This window comes from Anser anser (assembly GCF_964211835.1).
Source record: "Anser anser genome assembly, chromosome: 17".
Classification (NCBI taxonomy): domain Eukaryota; kingdom Metazoa; phylum Chordata; class Aves; order Anseriformes; family Anatidae; genus Anser; species Anser anser.
The window spans coordinates 2398144-2412922 of NC_139738.1; the positions used below are offsets into that span (position 1 = coordinate 2398144).

The 14779-nt window shown below is 40.3% G+C and overlaps 1 protein-coding gene and 1 long non-coding RNA gene across 9 annotated transcripts in view; one reads left to right on the forward strand and one right to left on the reverse strand.

The window, feature by feature from the left end:
- Positions 1-12383, forward strand: part of CFAP74 (cilia and flagella associated protein 74) — a 74941-nt gene extending 62558 nt beyond the window's left edge. For 6 of the 8 annotated variants that reach the window (XM_083802324.1, XM_083802323.1, XM_083802325.1 and 3 more), the window contains 15 exons: positions 111-244; positions 864-1140; positions 1613-1720; positions 2379-2533; positions 3802-3936; positions 4375-4484; positions 4914-4969; positions 5314-5433; positions 5759-5911; positions 6741-6870; positions 7265-7419; positions 8462-8600; positions 9868-9995; positions 10507-10641; positions 11815-12383. In XM_083802324.1, the coding sequence (XP_083658450.1) occupies positions 111-244; positions 864-1140; positions 1613-1720; positions 2379-2533; positions 3802-3936; positions 4375-4484; positions 4914-4969; positions 5314-5433; positions 5759-5911; positions 6741-6870; positions 7265-7419; positions 8462-8600; positions 9868-9995; positions 10507-10641; positions 11815-11928 (2049 nt within the window). In that variant the 3' untranslated portion in view covers positions 11929-12383. The remainder of the gene's footprint in view (positions 1-110; positions 245-863; positions 1141-1612; positions 1721-2378; positions 2534-3801; positions 3937-4374; positions 4485-4913; positions 4970-5313; positions 5434-5758; positions 5912-6740; positions 6871-7264; positions 7420-8461; positions 8601-9867; positions 9996-10506; positions 10642-11814) is intronic. The other 2 variants (XR_014573217.1, XM_083802326.1) reach the window with 2 other exon arrangements.
- On the reverse strand, positions 7426-9961 carry LOC310882914. Its single transcript, XR_014573228.1, has 3 exons — positions 9849-9961; positions 9062-9107; positions 7426-8105 (listed from the first exon to the last, which is right to left on the reverse strand). It is a non-coding gene; the product is annotated as an uncharacterized lncRNA (long non-coding RNA).
- Positions 12384-14779: the final 2396 nt, after the last annotated feature.

Consider the following 14779-nt stretch of genomic DNA (forward strand, 5'->3'; position numbering starts at 1 on the left):
TACTTTATTAGTATGTTTAATTTAATCAAATTCATTTGATTTAATAATATAACATTATTTGATAATTTATTATTCTAATAACAGTAATTTCATATTTTGCAATTTTGAAGTTTGTTGAAATTCAACCGAATGACGGCTTCGGTGTTCTTCTTCCCCTTGAAAGCCTGACACTGGACATAATCTTTAAAGCCATCAAGGCAAAAGAGTATAGCTTTGAACTGACCTGCAAGTCAGAGAGTAATAGGTATGTGGAGAAACTGGTTGAGTAATAGGTAATGTAGAAGTCTAAATCACACTTAATTTCTACTGTTAAGATAAGTCTGACCAGAAATGAAATCCCTGCCTGCTAAGAAAAGGTAAGGCTAAGATAAAGCTGTGAGGCAGGTATGAATTCTTCAGTTGGTAAGAGTTGCTCATTGCCTGTTAATTTTATCCTTAATTTGTCTCACACGCAATCTGCAAGCTTGTCCCAAGCTTTCTAAACCTGCAATGTTCTGCTTGCTTTTTCAGCAGAACTCCCAAAGAATTTTGTTTGAAATTGCGTGTGTGTGTGTGTGAGAGAGAGAGAGAGAGAGAGAGAGAGGGAAAATGCTTCATACATAAAGTTCATGCTACTAAAATAATGATGACAAAAACTTAATGATTTGACCGGGTATATTTCTAGAGGTTCATAGAGAAAGAATTCAAGTAAGGACTAGCCAATTGTGTATTAAAAATAGTATTATTGTTCATCTTTAGGCAAAATTCCCATTGCAGGCTTGAGATATTCTGCTTAAATAGGGACTACAGGATCAGTTCCCTATTTTCCGGCTGATGAAGAGACTATTTTATGCTGAGACAATTTATCATGTGTTTATTTTTAGACGATTCAAGCTGTCATGCAGAGCAGTTGGAGTCCACCCACCTCTTGAATTGTCTCATTCCTTAGTTCAATTTGCCGCAACAGCTCTAAATGATGTGTCTACAGCAACACTGTATGTGATGAATTCCCATGTGAGTGTCAACCACTTTACTCATGCTGTCCCAAGAATTGGCAATGGGGAAGTTGCCCCTGTCGGACCCACTTCGTTTGAATTCTGTGTGCCAGAAGACTGTCCTGTGACAGTCACGCCTTCTGTTGGAACTGTGTTGCCTGGGAAGGTAAATTCACTTTAAATGTCAAGTATTCAAACAAGTCTTTTGATCATTTACATACCTACAAGTTCTGTCACTTGTATATGAAGCTGAAAACAGAAATTATTATTAGCATAGCTGGAAGACTTTGTATTGCTTGAAATAATTTTAAATTGGACTTGAGTGGTTAACCATCAAATGTAGCTAATGATCTATGCGAGCTGTCACTCTGACTGTTCTTTCTCCAGTGTTATCATTATGATTTAGTTGAAGAAATTTCAGATATCAAAAATACTGGTCATGTAAAACGAGCCCACTGTAATGTAGTGGACTTGGAAAAAAGCTGTAAGTGAACTTTGTCTTCAGGTTCATTTCACTGGGAAAAAAAATTACTAATTTTTGCTGTCACATATATGCTCCTATTGAGCTTTGTAGGTATAATACATGTATGAGGGATGAATTCTGCCTATCATTCTTGTGCATGCTCTCACACTCCCAGAAAAGCTTGATTCAAGTGTCCTTCAGACCAACATTGTCAGATCAGCTAATCAGAGAAGAGGCAGCTCGGAGGCTTTGCAGAGCAGCTGCAACAGGGGCAGAAATACAAGTAAGGAATGCTAAGAACTAGCACGTGCTCTTGGTCTATTACTTCCAGATATTTCTCTAGATGTATTTTTATCATAAAACTATTTGCATATTAAATGAAGCCCAAACTTATCATTGATGTAAGACCTGTCTATGCAAGAGTGTGCATGTACTGCCGCTCTTACTGCTCAGCGAACAGACCACACATCAATTTTATTTCATTATAACATTTTCAAAAGCATTCATAGAGGATTGTTTTTGAAAATGTTAAATGCAAGTATTCCTCTAAAAAGAAAATAAAATTACTCCACTTCTTACAGATTGACTGCATACGTGGACTTCATATGTAATGCTGTGGGTCAGTTAACTTACGTGAGCACCTGTGGTTTTATTTATGAGGTTAAATAGGTAAAATTCCAGTGAGCTGTACAGTATTTTTACTTTTCTGCTCCAATAGGGGAACTCTTTTTCAAGACGGGGTAAAGTAGGTCCATTTTGACGTAACATAGAACTGTTTGTGATAACTACTGTGTCTATGGTTTGTTACCGTTATCCATGCACTCTACCGTGTTGCCTCTTAGGTTCTGTGTCCTTGGGCCACGGACTGAGTATTTGTAAACTGATGTCAATTGCATTATCTGTGATCAGTCTCAGTGTATAATTTTAGTGTATATTTGCAGAAAAAGAAGAAAGATGAAAAGAGAGAGGGAAAGAAATTAAACGTTCCCATTACCAGACGGCAATCTTCCAGACAGTTTGTAAGGGATGGAAGCAGTAAATACCTGAGTTCTTCAAGTAGTTCTGAGCAACCAGAATCCAAAGAGATAAAGCCTGAGTAAGTCAGCAAAAGCATCTTCTACTAATTAGACAACATTCTTTTTATAAATGTTTAATAAATCTACTAAAACCTATAGGTGGACAAGAAACCAAACTGTAGTGAAGAAATAACTTCAGCAATATTGCAAAGGCTGTTTCCAAAATTAGTACTGCTTATAAGCCATGCAGCTGTAACCTCTCATGTAAGGCAACGAATCCCTTTATATGCATCAGAGAAACTGAAGACTTCAAAGAATATATCAGAAAGCATGAGATCTGGCTGCACTGGTAAATTTGGCTGAACCAACAAGAGCATTATTTTAAGGAGCAACTAGACAGCTGAACTTCATTACCAAAAGAAACTACAACACAATATACCTTTTCTAAATAAGTGGAATAGAGCTGAATAAATTCAGCCTAGATAGAAACTATCTGATGGTCCGTATCTGTGGGTATGGGTTAATTTGTTGTTTGTTTTTTTTTTGAGGGCTTAAATAGCCCATCATATTAGTCATGGCCTTCAGTCTTAGAAATCTTACGATGCTGCAATGCATATGTTTTTGAATAGTCATTTTTCAATATGCATCTCCCACTGAGAATTGACATTGACATGTGCTTGCTAGCAATTTGGATACTTGGATACAAAATCTGCTATTTGAGGTCCCTTGTTTAGCATATAATTCAACTTTTTAGAACCACATTTCTGCCTGCCAAATCCTGAGAAATTTATAAGTAAATGTTTGGAAGTAAATACGTGCTTAGACACATTGTGCTGCACCAGGTGTTAGATTTTTCACTAAAATTCCACATTCATTGCAAACCATTGATTAGAATTTTTAAATATTTTCAGTATGGGTCATAAAAATAAAATTTCTATTTGAAAAATTCCATTTTAAAGTATTGCTAGGCATACTGCGTTAGAGAAGTGTGATTCTTGATGCATGTGTGCATGTAATTGAAACAATGTGGAAGTACTGAAAGGCACTGCAGTACTTAAATATTCAACATAAGGGAATTGTATTGAGGATTCTGCAGTCTTTAGTATGGCATCTATAATGTGGGTTTATAATTTTATTTTTGACCAGAAAACCAAACCATTTAGTAGGGTGAATCCACTGCTGTGCCTCAAGACAGTCATTTTGTATCACTGCTCTATTGCATTTTGAATATATGACAAAGTAAATACAAATAGCTCAGTAGATATGTTTTGATTTTTTTCTATACTTGCTAAGTATAAAACTTATACTAACTTGCTAAGATGATTTTTATTATTCCTGGATTTTCTAGTTCGGAAGCTTATATGGCAGCCCAGGCTTCCCTGATGAGGAATTTCAGAGGGAGGTTTGAAAAATACATCATACCATGCTTTGTTGCAAGTGGAGATATTGATGAAAAGAGAGGCTCAGAAAATCTAACCTGCAGGTATTCTAAACACAAATGACTTGAAACAATATTTGGAACAATGCACAGTATTTGCAACTTATGATACTTCAGAAATTTCATAGGGAAGTGGTAGAGATGTTAATTTATTCATCTGAGGAGAAAATTTGTTTTCTCATCTTAATTACTTCAGTAGTCAGTGGTAGAAAGGCATGCTTACGCCCCACTAGTAGGATAAGAATCTAACACGTGAATATCAAAGCAGCTTGGAAAACAATTGTACAAAGCATGTAATAGCTAGATGTAGTCCATCTTTCTGCGTAGGCAATACACAAAAAAGCAGCCACTAAAAATTATGTTTTCTTTTGTAATAGCAGTTTAATGATACCCTGTCATGTGAACAGAATAGGAGCAGATTTCTGACAATAGCTGTTTTTTCTGCATGATCTATGAGCAAATATCCTTTTACTGTCTCCTCAGCCCCTATAACACCTTGTATTTGGAGTTGCACTGTCCAGCTGTAGCACCATCTGTTGTGGTCACTTCAGATAATGGAAAAAACATAGTCAATTTTGGTGATGTTGCCGTAGGTATGAAATTTGAATTCAAGCTTTGAGCTTTTTCTGTCTGACTTTAATTTATTCAGAGCAAAGTTTTGCATTATTTATTTTTACATTTATTTTTACATTTTTATTATTTATTTGCATTATTTATTTTTACATTTAGTGGATTTTTTAAAAGTCAGTATAGAAATTAGCCCTGTAAAAGGTATTCAGGAGGAAAATTAGGAGCCTATCTGGACAGCTGGAGCATGTAAAAAGCTGACTTAATCCTGAAACATAGAATCAGGAGCTCTGCAATTGACTGTCCAAATTTGAAAACGTTTGATGAGCTTTGACTGTATATTAGCCATAGAAACAGAGCGAATGTTTGGTGCAAATAAGAGCAGGAGTTAAAAGAAGTGGTAGTGTATGAGCGAGTTTCATCGTGTTTTTAAATTTTGTTTTCATTCCTACCAGGCCACACAATAATTCAGCGAGTTACAATACAAAATATCTCCCCAGAAAAGCTGGAAGTATCCTTGTTTGGAATACGTGAGTTAATCTGCCATTCAGTTACTGTTTAATTTGAGTCTTCATCTGTAGGAACTGTTTGACACTAAAGCAAGGAGGAGGTAGCAAATTTCAGACTTAATTATTATCTTTCAGAGTGAGACAGGAGGTGACGTGAAGCTTATTTTCCTGAGGATATATAACCAATATATTCTTTTTTTTCTCTTAGTTATTGAGCTCTGAAACAGCTTTCAAATGGTTGATTTACACATTTTTGGTCTGAACAATACTTAGAACCTGTTTTTGTTTGTTTTATTTTCTTTCCAGTTTCTGTATTAACTTTTTTCCTTGAGTTGCACTATTTTAGCTAGGATTCTCAGTTCTGAATCCCAGTGGTCCCTTCCTGTTGGTCAGACCAGTTAGAATACTTGAGCCAGGTGATAATAAAGCCCTCATCATCTCTTTTTCTCCAAATGAGAATAAATGGGTGAGTAAGAGATACAACAGTAGTGGGAAAAAGAAGGGAGACAAAAGAGGGAAATAAGGGGCTGCGTAAGATACACGTATTACAGACTGGGATGTGTCTTGTTGCCTGTGCCTAGCCCCTCTCAGCATTTCCATCGCTGTCTCTGCACTGTGTCCAGGAGTTTTGCAGCAATGGCCCTACAGGAGCTGGGGGAGCAGGGGCAGAGGAGTGGGGAGTGGCTGGAGGGGAGGGTGATTTGGAGCCAGTGCTGCTTTTGTGGGTGGGTGCGGGGTGGGGTGGGGGGTTTCCTCCAGCAAACGGGCTAACAGCAGCTTCTTCTTGGCAGTTTTTTGAAGCGCTAGACATCCGGACAGCACAAAAGAACTTAACCCTAAGTATCACAGGGCGTGGGGTGATGCCGTCAATTGTTTGCTCTGTGGAGGAAGTACTGGATATGGGATACATCCTTGCCAGAGAGAAGACAACTTCCACATTTGAGGTAAAGCCCTCTATGCTGATCCAGAAGGCACGTCAGCAGTTGTTGTAGGTTGGAAGAGGAGTTCCGTAGTTTCCAGTCTGGCAGAACGTGAGGCTGAATAGCAAGCTGTAGACAAAAGAACAGCTTTAAAAGCAGCACGTCTGGCAGAGTGATTTGAGGCTGAGACAGTTTTGGGCTAAAGGTAACAGTGCTGTGCAGGGAGGATCTTGTTTGCTAGAACTGTGCTGCCTGCAGGATTCTGCCTGTGCAAATAACAGGGATGCAGAACCTCCTATACAAAAAGAGAAAGGGCCTGTGTGATCTCTCATAGATCTAGCTGATATGTAGATCTCTGTGAAGCCAGAAACAGGTTTGCTCTTTCTTTATTCTGTCCATTACTCCTGTCACAGTTGAAGCTGCTCTGTGTCCACGCAAAATGTTGACAGAGATGCATGGGTGAAATGCGAAATTGTCCTACAAAGAGCACATGGGGGTCTGCCATGGTACAGTGTAGGGAACAGTTTAACTGATTACTCGTTCATATATTGCAGATTATCACAAACTCAGAAACAGGCCAAGATTTAAGCAGAAATTTTCTCCTCTAAGTATGTCAATAATCAAAATACATTACTTGCTGCAAGACTTAAGAGGAAGCTGGTCCCTGTTGCTGAGGGGTGGGAGTGGATGTTACACATGGATGGCAGTAACGCATGCTGTGTGTGGCATCCGGGCACACAACAGTGCAGTAATGCAGCAAAATAAATTCATCCAGTTTACGAAGTATGGATTCTACAGGCCTGAAAATCAATTTTCTTAATGAAAGTGCTGTTGTGTAAATTCACGTTATCAGATACAGAACACTTCCACACTGACCCTGCAGTACTCCATCCAACTGGATTCACTTTCGCCAACACGGAACAAAGATCAGCAGAGACTTCCATCCTTTCTCACGTCCTCTTTGCAAAGAACAGAGATTGTTGGTAATTTTTTCCCCCAAATTTTTTTTTTTAAAAAAAGGACTCATGAAATATCTAGTAGCAGCAATACTTTGTCTTGTTAGATCTATTCAAGTTTATGAAGCCTGAGCAGATACCTACAAGTAAGGAGACACAAGCGTTTGAATCTGAATATGCCCCTATTGCCTTTTATATTATATTTATACAAAAGAATGTATTTGGGGATATCCATCTCTGTAAAAATATGCTGAAAAGTATAGGGAAAGGTTGGTGATGCCTCTTCAGCTTCATTAGAGATGAATACATTAAACTAATAAATAAATCTAAATGTTTGTTCCAACAAAAATGAGTTTAAAATATATAAAGAAGTAAAACAGAACTGTTCTTCCTTATTCATATCCTTGTTTCTGTTTACCAGGAACACAGAACTATACTGGTTTAAGCGTGTTCAGCATCTTTCCGACAAAAGGAGAAATTCTTGCCGGGAAGAGCCAGGACTTTGTTGTTACTTTCAGTCCTGACCATGAAAGCCTGTACTATTCGGACCGTCTCAAGGTTGTGCTCTTTGGCAAGGTGAGCAGACCAAGATACCTGATTATGAAATGGAAGTCTAAATATGACCTACAGTTATTTTTAGCAGCATGGGTCTTAGTAGGAGTTTCACATAATTATATCCAGTCGACGGGATTTGTGGGCAGAAATATCCATACTAAATTAACTGATGGGGGTAGGAAGTGACAGTTTTGGGGCCCACTGGCTTTTTTCAGGTTTTAAATTTTCAGTTCCTAATTCATACCAATTGTGACTTGGGATTCAGTCCTGTCTTCTACCCAGCTGTCCACACTGTGTACACGGGAGGTGATGGGAGCCAGCTTGCTGCCGCACTGCTGAGCACAGTTCCAACCGGGTTCTCTGCAAGCAACATTTAATTGTAGCAGAGAATGGAAATAAGACTGCAGAGTGCAAACTGGCAGGTGCGCTGAGTACCAGGAAGCTGCTTCTGCAGTCACTCAGCATGAGGGAGGAGGTTTCCATCTGTAGAGCAGCAGTTGAGCTTAGACGAAGCCCAAATCAGGATACACAGGCTGGCAGCATTGCAGGTAGCTTTGTGCCGTGTTCCAAAAGAGATGGCCCAAAAGTTAATGAAGAGTGCCAACTAATGACTGTCAGCAGGCACTGCAAACAGTAGAAACTGGTAGTGAACAAGTAAGTACTGTTTCTCTCCTTGCAAGTTTTGTATTTCCAGATTATCTTTGGATCTGCAGGTAAGAACGAAAACCAGAATAAGATGAATAAAAACTGGCCCAAGTTCACAAACTTGAAGCTCTGTTTGGCAACAGATAAATTTTGCCCGTTTTGGTGGCTTGAGTATAGTTTGTCCAGCCTCCTCCTTTGGCACACTGCCCGGGAATGAAAGGCTGTTGAAAACAAAAGTGCCTGAGTGACACACAAAAGACAAGGGGAAGACGCAGGATCCTTGCGTTAGTGTGGGGCGCCTCTTGGCATTAATATAGGCAGATGTCATTTTTAAGGAACTGAAGCTGTTGTGTCAGTATTGCAGTTACACTGGCACTTAAGCTGTAACCTGCATCTAAAGCGCTCTTGTCCTGTATAGAAAACAGCCCACGTAATCCAGCTAAAGGGTGCAGCAAGAGAACATCCAATGTTTGTGGAAGGTGGAATTCCACTGGATGTGCCCATCGAGTCCTTGGCTGTAACGTTACCTGTGTCATCACAGGAAGCGCTAAAGGAAGGTAATGTGCTGCCACTTTATTACAAAACAAATTAAAGATAACCTTTCAGTATCCAGAATGAATAAGCATTATGGTGTAGCCTATATTCGTAACACACACCAAAAAAAAGCAAGAAACTTTCCCTTAAGGAAGGCTTTTATGTGAATTCTAATGCAGTAGTGTCTTAATGAATATAATCTATCTGTGCAACTTACCTTGCAAAAAGCTATTGTAATTATTACTACTACAAAGAATTAGGGTGCGTTTGCTTTCTGCTACTTCTATTTGCATTAAATATTTATAAAATTATTTCCCATCTAATAAAATACCCTGGACTCTCCTGATTGTACTGTTATGAAGTTGACACGCTTTCAGGGGGTTTGAATTTATCCTCCCTTAATTTCCTTGGACAGGATTTGTGTTTAGAGATGGTATGTAAGCACCTTCTAGCTCCTGAGCTATAAATAAACACAAGCACTTACCGTACACAAGTAGGACTATAGTACACACAATGCGTATGCCGTGGGGCTAGAAAACAAACATGAATTAGAAGTGATGGTGGTGTAGTTTAACCCTGGCAGACAGCTCAGCACCATGCAGCTGCTTGCTCGCTCTCCCCGCAGCAGGATGGGGAAGAGAATCAGAAAGGTAAAAGTGCGAGAACTCAGGGGCTGACATAAGGACAGTTTAATAGGTAGAGCCAAAGCTGCGTGCGCAAGCAAAGCAAAATGAGGAATTAATTCATTATTTCCCGTCAGTAGGCAGGTGTTCAACCACTTCCAGGAAAGCGGGGCTCATCGTGCCCAACAGCTGCTTGGGAAGTCAAACACCATTGTTCTGCGAGTGCCCCAGCCTGTCCTGCTGAGCAGGACACTGCGTGGTGGGGACATCCCCTTGCGCAGCCTGCGCCCGCTGTCCCGGCCCCCAGCCTCCTCACTGGCAGGCAGCAGCAGAAGTAGAAAAGGCTTTGACTGCGTAAGCACTGCTCTGCGACAACTAAACATTGGTGTGTTATCACCACTACTTTCATCAAAATCCAAAACACGGCATGATACACACTGCTGTGAAGAGAATTTACTCCATCCCAGCCAAAAGCAGGACAAATAGAAAACCTGCTTTTGCTTGATTCTTCACTAACTCTGCAAGAAGGATCTCCTTATCTATGCCAACTCATGAATGTGCCACATTGCTTTGTTTTGAGCCATCTAGGTGTAATTTGTTTTTGTTCCAAGTTAATAATTCTTCAGTTTTGACTGTCTCAAAGTTTACCTGATTGATATTTGTTTAGAGCTACAAGAACCAGTGAAGTCCATCCTCCTGGTTCTGGAGCACATCGAGGGAGAGAATTCTCTGGTGCCAGCAAAGACAGAACTGAGAGTTGGAGCTATGCAGACAGCTCAGTTTGCGTCTAAGAAGGTGAAGAAAATAAAAAGCGCAACTTCATGTCAGATGCTGTAAAAAATACTGATAGTGTACAAATGGTTACTAGTTCCTTCTGTCAAAAATTTGGTCTTTAAATTAAAAATACAAATCTCAGGGTCTCAAACAAACTTTGTTACAAAAGCATCAGCATTTGAAAGCAAAAGTTTGTTTTTTTTTTTTTTTTTCCAGGGTTTAATAAGAGGAATTAGCATTATGGTATTAAAAGTAAACAAAATTCAATTACCAGTTTCCTTCCCTGATACCGAAATACAGAAATTTGAGCACAGAACTGAATGGCAGTTCTGATCCTCTCATTTTTCATACCATATTTTATGACAACTTGTGACAGCAAACAGGATGGATGTTTGCAACTTCAAATGGCAGAAGTAGTTTGGCAAACGAGGGCCATATATAGCATCTGTGCGATGTAAGCTTTAAGAAACAGTGACTGTGTGTGAAGAAGTTGAACTGGCTGTAATGAAGGTGCATTGTGTGTCTCTTGTAGAATGTGGAGTTCAGTTTTGATAACCTGTCGCTCTTGCAGAAGAAGGGATTCACTGTTGAATTTGTCAAGGGAACCGTTGATCGTGGTCAAGTAAAATGCATCGGCGTTTCTTGGGTGCCACCTGCTGACTTGGATGTAAGTAACAGTTGCACACTGCTTCCCAGACTGCAGTGTGGTGCTGCTGTGTCTTTTGACTGATTTAGAGGAGCAATACAAAGGCTGATCTTTGAGATGTCAGCACTCCAGGCTGCTTTGGCACATTAGGACGATAGACACGTTACCTAAGAGAGTTTACGCTGGTATAAACACTGGTACGGGAACAAAATCCAGGAACTATAGGTATGATTTTAAGCCTTGCTATCTCGTCTTAGACTTCATATCATGTGTGATGGGAAGAGCAAGCATCATTCACTTGCGCTTTATAGGACATAAAATAACTTCTTACAGGCCACCGCATTATATAGTACCAAAATACTGCTGCTGTTCACTAAAAGACACTGCTTTGGTGACAGTGATGAAATGAGCTTCTTAATGTCCCCCTTTGCAAGGAAATTTGCAGTCCTGCTGGCACAGAACTGTTTCCATGGATCATTCTGCTCTGGTGTCCACACTTCTGGCTGTGGGTGCCTCTTTTTTGGAATATTCCTGGAAGTCAGCGAGACCTGTTTGATCTCCCACTTTATGAACCTTGCTTCCCTGGCTTCTTCTGCTTTTTCATATTGCAGAGTCTTGGCGCGAGTTCAAAACATCCCTACAGGGCTGTAATTGCCCTCCCTGATTCATCTTCGTGGGGACGGAAAGAATTCACTCTGCTACTTTTTGTTGTCAGCAGTGTGTGGGATGGCAGAATGAGTGGTCTGATGCAAAATTACAAGGATGCTGACATCGTGTGTGGAAGGAAGGCACTAGAGTTCCTGGCATGACATATGGGGTTGACATAGTGCCTCTTGGTAACCACGGGATGTTACACAAGATTTAACCCTAGCTCGTGGCTAACAGGACCCATCTCTTCCCTAACCCTCACTGCAGCACACTCTTGTCGCTTGCCTTGCCCAGTTGTCGTGGTTGTAATGTGGTGACGGTATCGGCAGCACTCTGCAGATCGAGCACTTAGTCACTGCTGCTTTGCTTACTGCAGTGTGAGTGTTGGGTGAAAACGTGAAAAAGCCAACCAAGTAGGAAGAGAGGTAACCAACAGCTTTAACGGGCACCTCTTACAACTGAAACATACACTGCTTAGACCTTGATCAGCTAACGTGCTCTGTGTGCAAAAGAAATAGGTTGGGTTTGTGTGTGCATTTTTTGTAGACCACTGACCCTGTGATTGAGACAGCCCTCCTGACCTTAAAGGGTGACGTTCAGGAATCTTACCGACTCATCTGCATGGCGAAAGTTGTATCAGCGTGTGCTCCCGGTAACTGATGGAACCAAGCTAAGTGGGAAGGAAAATGGAGGCTTATATTTTTGGGGAGGTCTTTGGATCTCAGTTGGAACACGGAAAGATTTTGAGATTGTTGCAGATATGTAAGGGGAGGTAGGAGAGAGAAAGCAAGGTAACTTGTACATTTTCTGCCTTTTTTTTCTTTACAAAATTCTGTATAAACTCTGTTTCCAATAGTTTTATTTTCAGACTGACTGTGACAATAACCTTGTAGTAGAAGGAAGAATTAACATGAGGGGCCACGTAGATAAATCTGCTGTTAATACCAGTGTCTTCCAAAGGTGGGAACTCCCTCAGGAGTGTTTTTGTTTAATCTCTAAATGGGCGAGTTTCAAGCAACGTATCTTTCTGACCTCAGATGCATTTTCACATATGTAGAAAGTCCCTGATATTTTTTTCCTGCTAAGACTACAATAAAGCTTTTATTTTAAGTCTCCTCCAATTCGCTTGGGCAGTTATTTTCACAATACAGTGTGCAGTCATCCTGATGACACATGGTCAAGGCTACGGTGACCACGCTGTGTACTGAGTCACTGAATGTGCTTAGACACTTGCTCTAGATCATGCCTGTCCAGGAACTTTTTATTTCTACATCTGTTTTTGTCTGAATTTTCTCACTGAGAATAGATTTCTGCCAGCTGCTGGGGAAGCTAGAGTGTCCTGTATGTATAACTTCTGTCAAGAAGCAGTATCCAGTTCAGGGGAGAGTACAGAGCAAGTACAATACAGAGAATAATCTGTTGGTCAGACCACAGGAAAAAACAGTAAAGCACGTGTCCCCAGAAATGTTTTAACTATTTTTCCACTGTATGTAGAAAACGCTTGTGTAACTGATGGAAAAAGAGGAGAAAAACGGATGAGATTCCTGCAACTTGTTTCAGGCCACGTGAACGCTGAGCTGTTCAGCTGGTCCTTGAGCTGTTGATGTTTATAATGCATACAATACAGAAACAGCAGCTAGAATCAAACGTGGATTCTCCCTTTCTCATTCTGGCTCTGCTGTGTCAGGCACCAGTCAAAGATAACACAAGTAGTTTTTAACATCATCCGTTTCTCCTGTACCAGGCTGAGCTCTCTGAACTACGTTTTCTCTGTGTACTCCTTAATACAAAGGATCCTGATTATAGTTCCAAGCTGTGGCTTGTGATGCATATTGTAGTAATATTCTGGAAACAAATGTTCCCAAAATACGCATAGCATCTGTTAGTTATTTCTGGGAACGCTTTCAAAATGAGCACACAGGGTTATTCTGCATTAATGTTTGTTAAAAACACTGTGAGCAATGGGCCCACTCCAAAACCTGGGTTCTCCCAGTGAAGACCTCTGCAAATCTCCAGTTCTCTGCCACCATCCGAACAGGTTATGATACAGCCTGATGTCAATGATTAGAAAGAAGGAAAAAAGAGGCAGTGGGAAGCCAAGACAGATTTGCTCCCAAGCACAACTGAAGAGGGAAATGCCACAAGTGATCAAATTGATCTTCGCAATACAAAATTGCAGTTATCTGAAAATCACACTGTCAGGCTACTGAAAATTTAGCAATTATATTTGGATGCTCCTACCTAAACAATTATTTTATATAATGGATATGAAAATACAGGAAATGGAAAATTGACTGACACGAGTGACTATAGGAAACAATTCTGCTGCTAATTTAGAAACATCAAGCTGAACTAAAAATAGTGGGTTTGTTGGTAATTCCTTGAGGACATCAGGTGAAGACAGCTGAGAGCCCTCTTGCATTACGTTTGCGTGGCTTCATGCCAAGCTCACAACTACCAGAAGCTCAACACAGCAGCTTGAACCTTCATGCAAGTTCTCTCTTGAAGAAACAAAAAATCCTGTTCAGTGCTGTGCTTCCAAAGCAGGCCAGCAATGATCACAAGTGCATTTGGTATCAAAATTGCCAGGAAAAGCTAAATGTGATCTGATGTTTGTGTTTTCATGTTGGAAGACTCTAGGAAGGATGGAGCCCTTACTGTGAGAATAATATTGAAAATCTATCCTCAGAAATGCATCAAAGTTTTCCAGAGGGGTAAGGTTTTGGCTCCTGTAACTGTACTTCTGAACATTACACTTTCAGACTGAGTTTTGCGTCTGTAATTGCTCTTGGATGGCCAGATGCAAACTCCTCTACTTTCAGAGAAGCAAGTATCTAAGTACTTCTTGGTTCTCATCCAGCTCTAGTTTAATAAGAAAGCATTTCATAGCCATGTATGATTTTTATAATCCTTAGAAGCTGCACCTAGCTCATTCATAAAACAGAAAGGAAGTGACAGAATCATGCACCTCTCATCACCTCTCATGCACTAGTCATGCACCTCTCATCGATACATGTTGGGCTTACCCAGTGACTTCAGAGATTGCTTCACGCTTATGAACGGAGCTTTTCCTAAGTGAGCAATGACCCCATGACCCTGGGTGGTCCTGTAGGAAAGTATTCCAGTCAGCAACACATGACATTACTGATCCTCAGAGCACTGGTCTTCAGTCCTATCAGCTGGAGAAGGAACCACTGAACCCAGTACTTCCAAGCGACTGGGTCTGTCGTTGCTCCCAGTGTTTTGGCGCCGATCCATGCTGCTTGCAGAAGAAACCTCTGTCAACTCAAGTCCAAATACATTCCCTCTTGTTGCATTAAAATCTCAGGGAAAAATAAATAAATAAAACTTGTGTTTTGTCACACTTACTACTTGCAGGAGGTTTTATACAAGCAGCCAAATACAGACCACTGAGGGACCTGAATACCAGGGGCCTCAGCAAAATGTTCTTGTATTAGTTGATATTCCCCTTTGTTCTCCAACTAAAACCTTTCATAATCCATTAACTAGT